General features: G+C 32.0%; 1 protein-coding gene across 1 annotated transcript; it reads right to left on the bottom strand.

Moving 5' to 3' along the window:
* Window positions 1-13,295: 13,295 nt before the first annotated feature.
* LOC102596769 (nodulation protein H-like) lies at window positions 13,296-17,228 on the bottom strand. Its single transcript, XM_006349564.2, has 6 exons — window positions 16,948-17,228; window positions 15,943-16,175; window positions 15,600-15,858; window positions 14,116-14,295; window positions 13,876-14,031; window positions 13,296-13,790 (listed from the first exon to the last, which is right to left on the bottom strand). The coding sequence occupies exons 1-6, from the start codon at window positions 16,975-16,977 to the stop codon at window positions 13,617-13,619; spliced, it is 1,032 nt and encodes a 343-aa protein (XP_006349626.1). The 5' UTR covers window positions 16,978-17,228; the 3' UTR covers window positions 13,296-13,616.
* Window positions 17,229-18,353: the final 1,125 nt, after the last annotated feature.

Genomic DNA, 18,353 nt, shown 5'->3' with positions numbered 1-18,353 from the left:
GACCCACATGTTTATGTGGGAGTGCACGTGCACACATTAACTTCGAAAAAAATCATGTATATATATATGTATCTATCTTGAGAAACTTGTAGTAACTAAATATAATTAAAAGTGTCCCCATAGAAAGCATGAAATGGTATTTTGTGCAGCTGGTACTAGGGATGGGCATAAATATCGGAAAACTGAAAAGCCAAATCGAACCGAACTATTTCGGTTCTTCGGTGTTTCAATTCGGTGTCGGTTCTTTTTTTTTTGGAACTTCGGTTCTTCGATTCAGAGTTCGGTGTAAGGGTCCCGAAATTACGGTGCACCGAAGAACCGAAGTTTTATTAAATAAATTTAAAAATATTTAAATTATATTATTTAATAATACTTATATATTTTGACTTAAAATATTTACCTGACCCATTTCAATTTTTAACTTTACCTGGCCCATTTCAATTTTTAAATTTTGGAGCCTAAACAAAACAGTAAAGGGCACACTTTATCATTTACACTTCCAAACAGTAAAGGGCACCCAGCCTAAACAAAACTATTTTGATGTTATTACTTTTTATTGTTAGACTGTTAGTTGTTACTTTGAAGTTTGAAGTGTGAAGTGAACAACAATTGTTACTTCATCATATTCCCTCTTTATTTTTATTCACACCGAAAAACCGATTTAAAAATACCGAACTAAACCGAACCAATTTGGTTTGAAATATGGTGCACACTTTTCTAAAATCGAATACTGAATAATCGAACCGAAATTTGATTAAACCGAACGCCCACCCCTAGCTGGTACAAAGTACGAGAATTGTATGATTTTTTTAGCTTAATAATATTGGTGCACCCAGAGTTTAATTTTCAAATCATGTGTTCACCTCTGGTAGCAAGTCTTCCCCGTATGGATGTGAAGACTCTCCAGCAAGTACACATTTTTCTGAGTGGGTTGGTAGGTACTGAGGTCACTCCCACGATTCAGACTGCTTAGATTTTGGTGAAAAAAGAATTAGTAAGGAAGTAATAGAAGATCGGAGTTCTGGATTCATCAAGCTTAAACGAGTTCTGCAAAATCCTCAACAGGTTAGTGAATTATGAATTCGTTTTTTCCTTGTATTATATTATATGTTATTATGTAATTCGTGATCCTGTATTATACTTCTGCTGCGTATATGATTTATATACTCTAACAATTATACTATCCACTTAATATAATTTTGAATTGTATATGTTTTTTCTCTTTTTTTCTACACATGGAAAATATGTTACTACTGACATAATCCGATAATATTAGGAATTAACTGACCATATATTAATTATTGCATTTACAAATATAAAGGTGTTAAAATCGTTACAAAACAATAAATTATAAAAAATATCTTCTCATTTTAAGAATATTTAATTATTTATTTTAAACAAATTAAAGTGGCAAAAGTAAAATACAATATTTAACAAAATAATCAAGTCCTCCCATTGCTGTAAAAAAAATGTCCTCGTGGTAGTTTTTATGATGAAATGTTTATATGAAAAAATAATTTTAACTATTTTATTTTCTTTCAAGATCGAATTTCATATCAATTAATTTGCTAGAGATAATTAATCAGTTTTATGACTACTATTCATGTTCTTTCTCATTTTCCTATTTTATTTGAGCATAACCATATTGATTTCCATAATAATATTCTAACGATATTATTCATTCAACTTGGAGTGTATATATAATTTCAATTCTTATCATGGTTGCATACTTACATTTGATGCTTTGCAGATTTTGTTTTATAGATATCAATATATATTTTAACTCCTAGTTGATTTTTATGTCACCGTCATTAATCTAAAACTTATTAGATAACATATATACGTAATTCATAAATTAAAGAGAACTTATTTGTTCTTTTTCTAGCAGAAGCAAAAGTTGGAAAAATAAAATGAACCGTGGTTGAATTTTACTAGTTGGTGGTGGTTGTCACAATATGTTGAAGCAATCCCTATATCACAACCTAAATCCTAATTTATTGAAGAAAGAATAATTAATAAAACGTAGTTGCTATTTGCCATATTCTCTATATCTATCGTATTTTCTCTATCTTTCTTCCTTCTCTAATTACAAACCATATGTGTGTTTATATATAACTTATTGCCCTAATGGGTTAAAGCACCCCTTAATGGTGAATCTGAACTTCCTACAAATATACATAGTTATTTTAATTGATTAATTAGACTCTACAACTAATAATGCAATATTTTAATATTTTTGTACATTATATTAATATTATAGTAATAGAAAGTATAAAACTCGTTCAATATTTGAAAGATATTTTGATCAACAACATTTATATTTGTACTATCAAATCCTCACCTTGCCATAATTCTCCCGACTTTATTGATAGTTTTCATGATGAAATGTTTATATGAAAGAAATAATTTCAACTATGTTAATTTTTTTAACATAAAAATGTATGTCTACCAACTTGCAAAAGACAATTAATCAATTTTATGGTTGTTATTTTTTATTTTTTTTCTCGTCGTCCTACTCTATTTAAGCATATTTATAGTAATTCCTACAACAATATTTTAATCAATAGCTATTCAATTTTAAATTTACCATGCAAAATCACTTTTCTATTTGATTCTACATAAAAATCATCCATTTTAAAGTTTATGACAAAGATATTTTTCTATTTCTTGTTGCATGTGGGGAAACACACATGCTAACAAGTACACGAACATCACAATAATTTCTTTTTTCTTTGAAAAATGAAAAGATGCATTACACGTCACATATATCGTGGTTGTGGTGGGATATACAATTTAGAGTTGTAAAATGATAATTTCTAATAATTTAAAGAATAAAAATAAAAATAATGTAAAGTTAATTTAAACCTAAAATCAGAAAACCAATCATCATAGATACCTATCATAACACAATAGAACACTTTTTTGGAACAAAGTATCTATGGTAATATCTGAACTAGAGTGAAACTAAAAGATATATCAAATCAAAAATTAATTTGAGAATAAAAAGAATAGAAACAAAACGAAGCATGAAAGGAACTCACAAGGGAGAAGTATAGGAGTCGAGCAAGTGTTGGAGTGAATATTTTCTTTTTGGTAGTAATTAGAGCCATTGGCTAGGTTCGTTGGGTCGGTATAGTCTAATCCGTGATTTGATAGGATTGCGCTAAGATTTTTGAAGCTAATTTAAGAAAATAATTTTTTAGCCTGGCCTGAATAAGTCAGTTGATTTGTGAGGTTTTAGTATTTAAAACTTAGGAGTTGTTTGGGTAGAGTGTATCAACAAAATTTAGGAAATCACTACGTAGGCCGTAACTTATGGAATATTGTCATATTTTTTGAGTTTTATTATGATCATTAGAAAACAATTAGGTAATTAATATATATTTAGTCATTTATACTTTTATTTGAAATCAAACTTAATGAATATTATAAAGATGATTATATTTGTGATTTGACTAACAAGTAGTAACACTAACACCATGTAATATTGTCTTGTCGATATTTATGATAATATTTTTAAATTATAATTTGATTTGAAAAATTATAAAAATATATATACTTTTAAAAGAAAGTGGGTTGACCCGACACAACCCGTAGTCCACGTACTTGTGGGTTGGGCTGATCATTTTTTTGCCCACAAAAAAAGGGGTCAGCCCGACCTGGCCCGTCAAATTTCAAAGTCTGTATGGGTTAGCCCAGATGGGGTGGGCCAACCCCTATTGACAGCTCTAGTAGTAATGGATATTTAGATGATAAAAAACATAGGGGTTGTTTGGTAGAGTGTATCAACAAAAATAATGCATACATTAACTCTTGGAAAAATAACTTAAATACACAACTTTAAGTTCCTTATTATTTATTTTTCCGTACTTTTTTAAAAAATTACTTAAATCCCTTATTTCACTTAAATATCAAATTTGTCAGATAGTGTAAAAATTAAAGGAATCACATAGGGTAGGATATAAATTACATCCATTCCCAACTAATTTACATTTTACAAAAATCCCTTAAAAAGGTAGGCAAATGATGCATAGCTACCGTGCTGATACATTGTAACTGATACACGCTAAATAACTTAATGTCGTGCTAAAAAAGGGAAAAAATGTAATAATTAATTCTGTTAATTTATTTAGCTTAATTTACGCCTAACTGATCCTAAACATTCCTTATCTTAATAGGTAATCTACTCAGACATTACAAAATTTCAAATTTCAAAATTATATCTTCTACATTGAAGAACAATTTGTGAACATCCATCGATTTAGAAAAAGCTAGAAATACGAATATAACTCTGATTTTTTGTTGATACAAGATGATTATATCAATTTTACTGAGGCATTCAGGAATTTGGGTTAGCGAAGTGAAATATGAAAGTTACAAAAGTGACGGAATAGTTGTTGGACAATCAGTTTCATTTTTGAATCTCAAAGCAGCAATTTCAGCCGAGTTGGATATCGATGTATCAAGGAAAAACATTGAAATTAGTTACACCATAGAAGGTAACTCGTCTCCAATGAAAATTAAGAACGACATGGGTGTTAAACTTTATTTAGAAGTGAAAAAAAGTGAGCCAGGATTTGCAATGTATCCATTATGCATTGACACAAATGAAAAGATTGGCGGTGATGTACATAACTTTGATGGAACATGCGGAGAAATTACGTGTGTAGAAGGCACAACACAGGATACAGAAGCTCTTGCGGTGGTTGAATCAAGAATTTGTGATTCGTATTATATTCCAGAATTGGAAGTTACAAATTACATAATTGATTCAAATAGTATAAAGGTGAAGACAGGTCAGTTATATAAGGATAAAGCAACACTCGTAGATGTGATGGCGAAATATAAGATAAAGAACAACTTCAATTGCAAAGTAAAGAGATCTGATAGACAAAGGTATGCGAGTATTTGATTTGTTTTGTGAAGAACTGTGGTTGGATTCGTTAGATCTATAAATGGTGATACCCTTATTTTGTTTTAATGTATGATACATAATAAAAACAAATTGATACATAGAAAAATACATGCTACCAGACTTTAACAGAATCGTATTATAAAACTTAATACATTATACAGAAGGATGCCCTGTATGATATATTATTAATGGTGTCCTTTTTTATAACATATTTGATTGACTGCAAAATGACCAGATACTATTTATAATGATATCTTATGATATATACATAAAAACACCAAATCACACTACACAACAAGTAATGATACGTAATAAAAACAAGTTGATACATAGAAAAATACATGTTACCAGACTTCAACATAGTCGTATTATAAAACTTGATACATTATACAGAAGGATGCCTTGTCTGATACATCAACGACTTTTTGTTAAATTTGACAAGTTTCTTTTTCATATTGGGGTTTGTCATGTATCATTTTTTCCGATACACATATAAAACAAGGGTTTTATAAGTTTTGACTGAATCTCAAATCAATATGTATCAAACTAAGGTAGGGTTTTTAAATGTATCATGATTTAACCCAATAAACAATATAACACATCCAATTAATGTATCAGTCAATTTCAGTCTAAGATATCAAACGTAATACAAATCACAAACAAGTTTAATAAAGATTAAAAACACATACTCTAGGCAATGCAGGTCTGGAAATAGCGGGTGCTGCTTTCTTCTTCTTTTTTTTGGGGTTTTTGCAACCTTTGTTTTAGACGATTTTGGCATATCTTTGGTCGACTGATTAATCAAGTTTAATGGGTCATGCAAACTTTTTGATCTAATTTCTGCCCAATTTTCATCATCAGAGTTGTATATTGTTCGATTAGTATTAGAAAGATTTGATGTAGTATCAGGATCCATATGTATCAAGAAGAAGAAATCGAAACAAAATAAAAATTGAAGGAAGAAGATGAAAGCTACAATGGCAGATTTTGGGAGAGAGGACGGAGAAGACGAAGTTTGAAAAGGGTTGGATTGAGAGAGAAAATTTTGAAAATCAATTTGGGATAATGATCTGTAACTGAAAAAATATTGGAGTGAATTTAGGGAGAAAAAAAAGAAGTGACATAGGGAGTGGTGAAACGTGGGAGATAAAAAATAATCATGTTGATACTGAAGCAAATGATCCTAAGAATTCAAATATAGATTGATCATACTATCAGTAACCAACAAAAAATGAAGCATGTTTCAGAGCTCCAGCCTACATATGAAAGTACTCATGTTGATACTGAAGCAAATGATCCTAAGAATTCAAATATAGATTGATCATACTATCAGTAACCAACAAAAAATGAAGCATGTATGAAGATGGTGCTGACACAGTTCAACACAACATCCGTCATTTTAAGCCTTTTAGAATAACAGTTGATACATCGGTATATTTATCAATTATGCATCATGACACTAATATTCATTATATGCAATGACACTAAAAGAATAATAATATCTTATTATACAGGATTCTTCCCCATCAACAACAATATCGCCCTCAACTCAAGCAGCAATAGATGCACTTGTATCCGATCTAAGAAAAGTTCCTATTCCTTCTAAACCATTGTGTGTTTACAATCCACATGATTTAACTGGCAGTCATGATTTGTTGTACGATAGTCAATTACCCACTGATATTCCAACCATCGAGGTTGTTGTTAGAAGTCATTCAAATAGTCTAGGGAGGTAATAGGTCCTTATGAAAGTTTAGTATCGCAACAACAAATTCGACCAAAGTTGGGGTATTTTTCAGACTCTTATCCCTATTTTTAATACACCAAACCAAACAATGCATAAGAAATAATCTATGCATAATTAATGCAAACATTACTAATACATACATTATCAATGCAATCATTACTAGTACACTCTATTTAACATTATTTTTATACACTCTACCAACGTTGGAGGTGAAAACTCTTATCTGTAGCTTGACTTTGCAAGTGTAGGATTAGTTTGGTCATATGAGATGAAATCATGACATAAAATCACATGAGATAAGGTTGAAGTTTTGTTTGGACATGCAATTTAGATTTTTAAGTTGAATATTTTGTTCACAAAAATAAATATCATAAGCTGTGAAAATTATCAAAATTGCTCCAATTCTTTATATATACAATCTTACCAAAGAAGTAAAAGTTCATAACAAAAGGATAATGTACTATCACAAATTATTCTTTAATAAGAGGGCAATGGCCCGATTTTTTTTTTAAAATGTACTATCACAAATTATTCTAAAAGTATAAAACATTTGTTGATCGAACTTTAGTTAAAAAAAAAGGTACAAATTGAATGAGTTGTAGTGCACTATATTTATTGAGTTATTTGTTAGTCAATATCATTAGTAACTATATTATCATATTCATATTCTGTAAATATTCCATCACTGATTTGATATTCTCGCAAAAAATTATGTAGATATAGATGGTGGAGATTTTTTTATAAAATATAAATTTGTGGGTCAATTTTTTAATGTGAAATAATGATATAAAATTTTCAAATCAAGCTTTCGGAGAATTTGGGATTTCATCGCATGATTTGAAATGATGAGATAAAATTGCACGTCCAGATGTTGATTTCAAATCACGAGATAAAATCACATGTTCAAATGCCTATAGCAAGGACGGAGGGTCATGAAATGAGAAAATTTCACAAATAGTGGCATTTTGATGTCTTTTTACCAAACATAGCGATAATTTGGCTAATTATCAAATATCTCAATAGTTCTAAAATTTATGTCGTAACAATGTTACAACTTTCTAAAATTTGCTATGTCTCAGTTATATAATTTTCTAAAATTCGTTCTATATCAACAATACAATACACTTAATTATATCACTGTATCAACGATCAATATATTTTAAAATTTGTTGAGTATACGCATCATGTTATGTATCATAAGTCGAAATGGACTTTTGATACATGTATGCACCATGTATGCATGCTTATATTTTATGAGATACACTTGTATCATCACCGAAAATCACTGAATCAATCACCATTAATTTAGATCTTGATGCTAGAGACAAATCAGAAACATTATAATATGGATACAACCTAGCTATAATTTTAAAATAACTAAATTTTTAGATATAACCCAGAAACATCTCAAATACAATTTAGCTACAAACTTCGATTTCCAAAATCACTAAATTCCTAAATACAATTCAAAAACATTCCAAATACAACAAATCTACAATCTAGTTATTACTTTGTAAGTCACAAGATACAATTCAACAGTTTTGATTCCAAGTCCAATTTCTAAAATGGTCCAAGTATATAGAAATCATCCTAACCAACTATATTTTCTTATGCCGAGATTGTCGACAAGGGAGGATTTGGGTGTAGTTAGTCTCGAGGTGGGGAGGGGAACTAGATGAAAGGAAAAAGGCGAGAAAAAACTTTAGGATTAATTTTTAGGGATCTACTTTAAAATTTAAAGTACAACAATATTTGATAATCACTATATAGGCTGAGATAAGATGAAGTTGTTCAGATGGTACGGATCCTTCACTTTCCACTTTAAGGTTGTGAGTTTGAGTCATCAAGGGAGAAAAAATGTAAGAGCTTTGGGGTGGTAGAAAAAAGAAAGAAAAAGAAGTGTACGATATAAGGTGCTCTATTAGATAATTTATCCCTTATGAAATCAGGACCAATAATACTAAGAGCCAATTTGATTTGACATATTTTAAGTATTTTTAAAGTGTTGGGATAAATTTATAAAGCGTTTATAAGTGTTCGCGTTTATTTTAAAATGATAAAAATAAACCAAACATCATAAATTAAGATTTCTAACTTATGACTTATAAGTCAAAAGCTAAAAGTCAATTCAAACAGACTCTAAAAGTCTTCAACTTTTTTATTTATTTTCATTTGAGAACTTATAATGAGCTGATATTTGAATATTTAAGTATTAAAAACGAATTCTTCCAGTAATTTTAATTTGGAAGAGTTCTTTAAGGCTACAACCTAAATAAACACCCGAAAGGTTGCACTTATACAATTATACCCAAGTTAATGCCTTCAGGCTTCAAGACCAAATAAATAAATAAATAAATGCCCCAAGGGTTCGATACACATCCATGATATTTGCCTCAATTACATTTTTTTTTAAAATCTAAAAGGCAAGATAATATTGTGTTTCATTGACAAAATAAATAAAAAAATTCATCACATAACTAGCCTTTAATTAATGGTATTAATCACCATATAAATAATTTTTGCACTATAATTTTTCTATAACTATAACTATATAATATATGAATCAAACAAATAAAACATAACAGTAATTGGAGTCTTTTTTCAACATGATTTTTAGGGAAACTTTCGTAAATAGCTATTATAATAAATTTAATTATGCTCTATAGTATAATTTGCATATTTACGGGTTATAGCTACATTATAAGTTGTCTCGTTTGTATAATTTGCGGGTGAGTTTGTATAATTTGCGGATATGTTTGTATAATTCAGCTATTTTTGTATAAACTCGAAATAACGAATTTATACAAACACAAACATCTGAACTTTAAACAGTTATACAAATTATATTATACAAAATTACAATATACAAAAGTTATACAAATTATATTATACAAATTCCGAATTATACAAACGTGCGAATTATACGAAATTAAAAAAATTGAATCGCATAATTATAGCTAAAAATAGATTGCGAATTGTAATTTAGACAAATTATAGCTATATTAACTAATATTTAGTATATGTTTACTTATCCACGTAATTTTTCCATTTTAAATTTTGTATAATAATTTTTTTCTCGCATTCAAATTAAATGAGTTAATAACTTTCACATCAAGAATTATAATTATTTTAATCCTTACCTTTTTTAAAAAATAAAAAATAAAAAATGAGAGCAATAAAACAAGTAGGTGAAGGTGAAGGCGGCGGTCAACTCAAAACGAGGTTCCACACATTTTCTTCGTAACATGGCCAACATGTGCTTTCATTTTGGGATGACTTTTATTTTAGGTTTTTCTTTCTAGTCTAGTTGGTACTATAAAGGTAATATAATAGTAATACTAACATTATAAACCATATTAATAAAATAATATGCCAACAAAATATGATTAGTCCTTGTAATTTTGTAGGGTAAAGGGATCATGTGGAGGCCAATTGGGCAAGTTGGGATGGAATCTTTCTTGATTAGATTTATTAGTAAATGGATAGGCAAATGAATTTGAAAATTTTGTTCATCTTTTCACACTAGTTACTCACGTCCAACATATAATAATGGATTCTTGTTTGGTCAATTTTTATAAAATTATTTATTTTTAAATAGTTTGCTAGAAAGTTTTTTGACCAAACAAACAACTCTTTTTATTGGTCTTCTCCATCCATTTTACGTAAATAAAAAGGGTTGGTAGAATCCAACGCTAGATACTAACATCCTATGAATTCAATGAATGCTTAAACATTTGGTTGTGCTGTCCTACTGCTTTTCCTAGTCCATTATGATGACTTCACCACCCACCCCTCTTTATAAACCAATGAATACTAGATTTGTTGTCTTGTAAATTATATTTATCAGTTAATCATTGTAGAGTCGAAGATCTATCAAAAACAATTTCATAAGATAGATGTAAAATCTGTATACATATTACTTTTTCCAAAGCATGCTTGTAGAACTATATTGAGTATGCTGATATTATTAAATCATGAAAAAGTGATATATTAAATTTGCACTACTTTAGTTAAATTATTTGTTGACGTAAATATACGGTATAAGGTAAAAAAACTAATCAAGGCACATGTTCAATCAAATCACGACATGTGGACAATGATTAGAATCACGCGGGGTATAGGATGACTCATACAGACGTGGAAATATATCAAAACGGAAGTATTGCATCGAGCCCGTAGGAATCACATTGGACACTAGCCATTATGAAACCATCCCCAAGTTGTAAAGACCTATTTCCATCGTTATAAAAAAGCCATCGAGGAAAGAATTTGGGTCAGAAAACTTTTTCGTAGTAACTTGAGAATTCCTAGCCTAGTCCAGACTTGGACGAAATCGGAGTCGGTAAGGTCTAGGGAGATCTAGTAACGAATGGGAGATCTAATTATGAATTTTATTACATGAGTAGATAACTAAAACGTTAAGAAAACCGTACGACTTTACGAAATCGAATTCGGGCGAGTAGAACTCCTGAAACTGATCTTAGCGTGAACGGGTAGTTTCTGAGTGTCATGGGTTGAAAGTGTGCTGTGAAATGAGGGCTTGAAACTCTAAATTCGACTCTTTGTTTCCGTTCAAGACGCCAGGGCAGGGCCGCTGTGGCGGGATGGGGGCCGCCATAGCGAGACAGTTGCGACTTAAGTTGGAAATAAATCCCAAAAACGTTATTTTCTGCAAGCTTCGTTCTTGAGAGCTAGGAGACGACCCCAGGTGATTTCTTGACAGTTTCCCACGACTTTTGGTGCTAAAGGTTAGGATTTTGCTCCCCTAATCTGTTTTTCGATCCGTAGAACTTAGATTCTTGATTATATATTGTTGGGGGAGGTTTTTGAACTGAATTGGATGGTGGGAAAAAGCCCTAGCTGCACCTTAGGATCATGAGTTTGGTCTTGGGTTATTGGGTTTGCTATAATTCGGGTAATTAGATCGTAATTATTGATCCTTGCGTTATATTAGTTGTTTGTAGACCTAGAATAAACGGAAAGAATTCGGAAAGGGAATAATTAAGTTTCTTAGGAGGATTCAAGCTTGGTTTCGAGGTAGGTGATGATTTGATTTCTTGTTTGTGTGATGTATGCTAGCAATTGCTTCATTGTAATGTATGTATGTATACGAATGTTGCACTATTGATCACACCTAATGCAAATGAGTATGAATGAATGATTGTATGCCATGAATCGACACTTGATTGTATGGTTTTGAGAATGTTGTGATTGTGATTGTGGCTTGTTGAAATCGGGTGTTACGTTCCAACACACTAACTGAGATCGGATGTCATGAACCGACATACATATTGGAACGGGTGTCACGTTCCGACACACTAACTTGGATCGGGTACCATGTTCCGGTGCACTAACATGTTTGGGTATGAGTTCCATGAGAGGACCATTGAATTGTCGTGATTACTTGTTAAGGAGAATGTGGAATTGTAAGTTGTTCATGATTGATAATCGGTATATGTGTTTATATTCTGTGTATGCATGTTTACTATGTTGTAACTGCTTGTATATGTTTCACTTACTGGAATAGCCGTGTGATCCTACCAGTACATTGTGGTTGTGTACTGATACTGCACTTGCTCTTTCTTTGTTCAGTACATGGTATCTTCAGGCGGCTACTGACAAATCTCGTTTAGGAGATCAGTGATCAATCGAATTCAAGCGTGAGTCAGTTTTTCCATGCTGCCATGAATTTTCTTTTTGCTCAATCCCTCTTATTCAGACTTAGATTAGTACTCTAGATGATCATTTGTTTTAACTTTCAGGGATTGTGCCCCTTTTTCTTTAGACTTATGGTTCTTTGTTAGAGTTTTGGTACATTGTCTTTCAGGTTCTAGGGAATATTTCCGCAATGTTTTGATAGTCGTTGTTAAACTTTTGGAGTTTATGGGAACTTTACTTTATTTCTACATTTAAACATGCTTCCGTATATTTGAATGTGTAGTTCTTGAGTTAGCTAATTAGTATTAATGGTTCTCCCACCGGAGGGTTAGTGTGGGTGTCAATCACGACGGTCTGAGTCGTGACACAAGCGAAGTCATACGTTATTCTTTGCTCTTTAATGTCATTACTTATGTAATTTATCATGAGTTATAAGGTCATACATCACTCGTTGCTCTTTAATGTCATTAATTATGTTGTTTATCATGAGTTATGAGAATTAATCATAGTCAATCAACTTCTAGAAAATGATCCCTATATAAGTTATAGGATCATCACTTTGTCAAGGACAACAAAATCATACTTTACTGAATACTATCATTTTCTTTCCCTTTCCATTATGTTATTTGTCTGATCAGCTTATCGCCTCAGCTCGGCTTGCCCGGAGGTATCTCCGAACACCGATCTAACCGAAATCAATTCAACACAAACTATCTTAATCTTAAATATCACATTCGATTCATTATCTAACTTATCTTTCAGGTATTAATAGTTTATTTCTCTACTTAGAATCAAGACATTATTTCTTATCCATAGAATCTCGCGTACAAATTCAACTACTTTTGTTTTTTGGGTTAAACACAGAGAGTGCTCAAGTACTTTACCTTCTGCTAGCAACATGACACAGAAGAATCATCCGAGACTACACCTTCTGTGCAATTTATCTACGCAAGAGAAGTGCAACGCAACACTTAATTAAGGAAAACAGAAAGACACATTGATAACGAACTGGCAAAAAATTATAATCATATCAGTTACAAGTTTCTAATTTGTGAAAATGCAAAGCATTTGCTAACAAATTTCTAGTTATAGTGAAAATCAAGACAGTACTCATTACCTGGTACTCAGACAATCTGCTGCTACCAAAATCTTAACAAGAAGCTCTCTCCCCTGTTAGCTTCTGCTAACAAGTTTATCTTTCTCGACCTTTTGGCTAAGATCAAGTGTCTCCTAACAGTAAATAATGAAAGAATTGAGTTGAACAACAAGCTACATCTGTACACGATGACTGCAAATCTATATTTTGTAATCTGAATGTAGGAAGCTTTCATATGGCGTTCCCTTGAGTGTCTTTTCAACATCAACCCAATTTTCAACTTGTGAAGACAATGTCCCTTTGTGTATCTTCACCTGACGGCTGTGAAGGTCCCTTCTAGGAACTTTCAGGAAATCTTGAACATCGTTCAGTATCTGTGAGGAAAATGGCAAACTAGAAAAGTAAGCACGATGAACAAGACGAATAAAGTAAGCATGGTAGAATATGCATAACTCTTACTGTTTGATTTTTTATTATGTCCTCGTAGAACAATATAATATGTCGAGTGCTATTGAAGTATTGCACAGCTTTTATAGCCATGTTGTCTACTTGCTTCAGGTTGGGGATCAGCAAAGTTGTGTTTATCGTGGGTTTGTAACTTGCAAGCATCTCAGCCTGAACAACAATTATATCTCTTAAGACACCATAGAGACAAAGTATTGGCATCTACATAAGAAAGAAATACAGCGCAAAACTGACCTCCTTGGGAGAATGCACATGAGACTTGTGGGTTCCATTTACCAGCTTAGCACTCTGATCATAGGAATTTGCTAGCATTGAAATCATTCTGCGCAACAGATTTCTTCTGAAGAGAAAAATAGCAGAAACTCCTCTGGTTTTGAAATATTCAACAATTTGCTCATGATTCTGCATCAGACCCTGTAATGATATTCAAACAGAATTGCAATCAACAGCATTCTCCATAACCATGAAAAGAGAAAGCAGTTATCAAGGAACTAGCTTTTTCAGAATTCACATCATCTCATTCTTACACATGGTGGACATATCATGTATGTCGTTTTTAACTTGACTGTTCTTGCATCCTCTTAAAAGTAACTGTTTCCTCAAAATCAAGACAGTCAAAAGAGAAAAGAATGCAAAAGAAGAAACAAGAATTTTTTCAAAGAACGTTTCCAGTCTAATTTTAGATTTTCTGCAGCAGTAAAGGACTGGTGAAGCCAACACTTCGTTAGCAAAGTAATTATAGTTTTAAAGACCATCTTCACCTATCACACAAAAGGTTGGGGGCCAGAGGAAGGCGGAGAGAGTGAGGAGCCAAGCATTTAATATCTGGTAACTGTAACTATTTCCTACTAATCATATGTCAAGAAAAAATTATTTCAATAGCACAATAATGATTCTTTTAGATCCATCTTACTCATTATTCAAGCATTTAGCCTCTCATAAACTCTATATATCATCTTTTTGATCAATAAGCAAAACTTTTCATTAATCACCCAATATCCATGCACTAAGAATCTCAGATAGTGCTAGGCATTGTTCGTCAACTTTGTACCATTTCAAATTCAGCAGCCAAGAGATGAGCGATTTTAAAGAACTAAAGGATCCTGATAGTCCCAAATGTAAGTCCTGATACGCTTCAACCCTAACTAGTTGAGCTCTATACAATTCTTACAGCATACGAAAACAGAATACAAAGTAATCAGCATTTGGCTGGATTCTCAATTGTAGTTCTCCTGGCATGTTTCACTTTAAAACAGCACATAACGGGGATAGCATATATATAAGCGCACTTCAGACCAAAACTGACAGAACTGGAAAGGATGTTCATCTATAGCATTCCCTTGTTTTAAGCATCAACTGTATCCATTAATAATCCCCACTTTAAGCATCAACCGTATCCATTAATAATCCCCACTTTAAGCATATGAATAAACAAGTTCAACTTAGGAATAAGAACTTGCTAGATAAATACCGACCAAAACAAAATTGCTAGATAAATATCTCAGCATTACATAAGTGATACAAGCTTGAATATTTGACATATTAATTTTAACACTAGAAAACACACTATCACAGAGTTCAAACTATTGTAACAGGTCGTTAATTAGGAAGATCAAAATAACCAAAGGTTCTGTGATAGCAATACAACAGAAATACATTCAGAAGTACTCCTTCATTATCTCATAGCAATGATATCACAATTTTCAAGAAGCTCTTACCTGATTAAGCATCCACTTGAGTCCAACTGCAGCAGTACATTCATTCTTGGAAGCACTCGTAAAAAAGTCTAGGTTATAAAGTTTGTCCAGAGTGTCCAAAATTGTTGACACGTTACTTTTCCGGACTTTAACAGAAAAAATCTCCCCATTAGAGCTTATATTCATATGACTGTTTAGCAATGTCTCAAACCATCCACTACCAGATCTCTGCGTGGACAATATTGCAAAATTCCTTACAGGATTGCAAGCACATTCCGCCCTAAATACATAGAAGACAGCAACTCAGTAATATTATCCACAAAAAGAAACCCAAAACATCAAAACAGAATAATAAAAGTCTCACCGGCTAAAAGTCTTTGGCTTGGGGAAGTGCACATAAGGTTTTTCTGAAGGTTCAATATCAGTTGCCTCACACGGCTTTTCAACCACATGAACACTTACGATCCGTCCACTGGAATGCACACCAATTTGTTTCAAGCCAATAGAACATATATAAACTCCACATACCATTGCAAAGATTAACACAACCATCCTCAGCATCATCGGAGAAGCCTTTGGTGGCTTTATGATGGAGTCCTAAATGGAATTAAAAGATAAACTGCTTAGGACTTGAATCTTCTTTTAACTCCTTTTTATCATCAGTCTCAATATAAATTAAGTTGCTCAAAATAGTTATCAAGCAAGTATACCTCAACCCCAAACTAGTTTCACTAAGCTACATCAACCCTAAGTACACACTCCACTTATTCCCATCCCATTCCAAGTTTTTTCCCTCGAGGATCGCAACTTCTAACAGGATCTCCTCATAAGAATATAAAGAAAAAAATAATATTGATCAAACAACACTTCAAGGGGTCATTCAATCAAAGTAAACTCTACAGTCTAAATTATCTCAAGGCACTTCATAACCTAGATAATCCATATCCATTATACATTCTTTCAATGACAAATATTTCAGTTTACAATCATTACTGCAAAAGAATAAGCTTGAGCTTACTCCCCACTGAATGCTCACTACTATTAAAAGGCCTAAAACTTTAAGCAACTAAAAAAACCAAATTTCTGCAATGCATAACAATCTCAGATTCTCATTGTACAAAGCTGAGCTTAAAACAATTTTTAAGCCTAAAGAAACACATAAGAATAAAGCGAAAAGCTGATTTCCTCCCCTTGAATACTAATAACAACAAAAAAGGTTAACACTTTAAGCAAATACTTATAAACAAAATTTCTTAGATAAAGTACACCCAAATCAAGAAACCACGAATTACAGCCAACGAAAATACAAAAAGGCAAAATAACCAAACCCAATAGTGAATATAAAGCGGAAACGAATTAAAAAACAAACCTTGCTGAAAAAACAAAAATCGTCAGCCATTTTTGTGCTAAAAAAGGGATTAAAAGAGGAGAAAGACTATTGGGGGAAGCTCAAATTAATGTTTTTTTTCCTCATTTTTTATTAATCTCTGTAGTTTCCAAACTCATGCATTACGATATGTAAAATATGGATAATGCCCTTTTTGTTTTGGAATTTTTGGTTCAGATTTGCACTTCGGCTTTCCTGCGTACAATTTGCCATTGGAAAAAGAGCTGAGGAAGGGAAAACGACCACTGAAACGATGTCGTTTCGTGCTGCCTGCGTTGATTTCGTCAAGGGAATCAAATTAATTCCTTTTTTACGATTTTTTAATCTTTATAAAATTCTACTAACTCACCGTTTACTTTAACGGCAGTGAGCACAGCTTACGAGGAATTCTCACGCCTTTCATTATCTGACACTAGTTTTTAAATATTCAAATCATAAGAAATGGATTGTGTCACTAGGCTTAAAGTTAAATTTTATATAGAATTTCTTTTAATTAACTTATATAAATTGAATGATAATATAATTAGTGTAATTTTATAAGAGAGATTTAAAGAGGGTAAGATATACATAGATTTTATGAAGTAACAATGTAAACTTTACGTTGATGTTACTGTTCTTTTATGTAGACTTTACATTGCTTTTTTTATTAACGATTATGCTTCTTTCTTGTTTTCTTCTTCTTGTACTTGAGTTTAATGCACTTGAGCTGATGATCTTTCGGAAATAACCTATCTACCTTCACAAGGTTATGGCAAGGTCTGTCTACACTCTACCCTTTGCAGACCACATTTAGTGTGATTTCATTGAGTTTGTGTTGTTGTTGTTGTTGTTAATCGTCAATATACAATTGAGGCAACAAAGTAGGTATTGATATATTTATTATACACGTCAGCAGCAAGTTAGTTAGGATTTCAGTTAGTTAGTTTAGCTCATAGATTACAACTGTATATTGTTAATCAGTTATAATTGTTCAGTTGATTAGTTGTATAAATATAGTTGTTTGTTGATTCTAATCAGTACTCTCTTTCATTTAATCAATAATATCAGAGAAGCTTTCTCCTCTCAATTCTCTCTAGCTCCATTAATGGAAGTTCAGTAGTATCCACCATTTGTAACGACTCGGAAAATGATAGAATGAACTTGAACCTTGACGTTTGGGTTAGTGGGAGTTTAGGTTGATGTTTATGTTGTTTTAGAACTTAAATGGAGCTAGGTAGCATCCTAGGGTGCAAGCAAGGGACTAGGCTAGCGAGTTAGCCTAGTGGACTGCCCAGTTGACCAGCCTTTGAGTAATCCCACTGGAACAGACGGGCAAGGGGCAGATTTTTAAAGTTACGACTTTTAGGGTCAACTTCAAATGATGATATCTTTTAGCTCAAAATGAATTA

Source organism: Solanum tuberosum, unplaced genomic scaffold, assembly GCF_000226075.1.
Source record: "Solanum tuberosum cultivar DM 1-3 516 R44 unplaced genomic scaffold, SolTub_3.0 scf00112, whole genome shotgun sequence".
In the NCBI taxonomy this organism is placed as follows: domain Eukaryota; kingdom Viridiplantae; phylum Streptophyta; class Magnoliopsida; order Solanales; family Solanaceae; genus Solanum; species Solanum tuberosum.
Note: the sequence above shows the minus strand (reverse complement) of the source record. Positions and strands in the feature narration are given on the sequence as shown.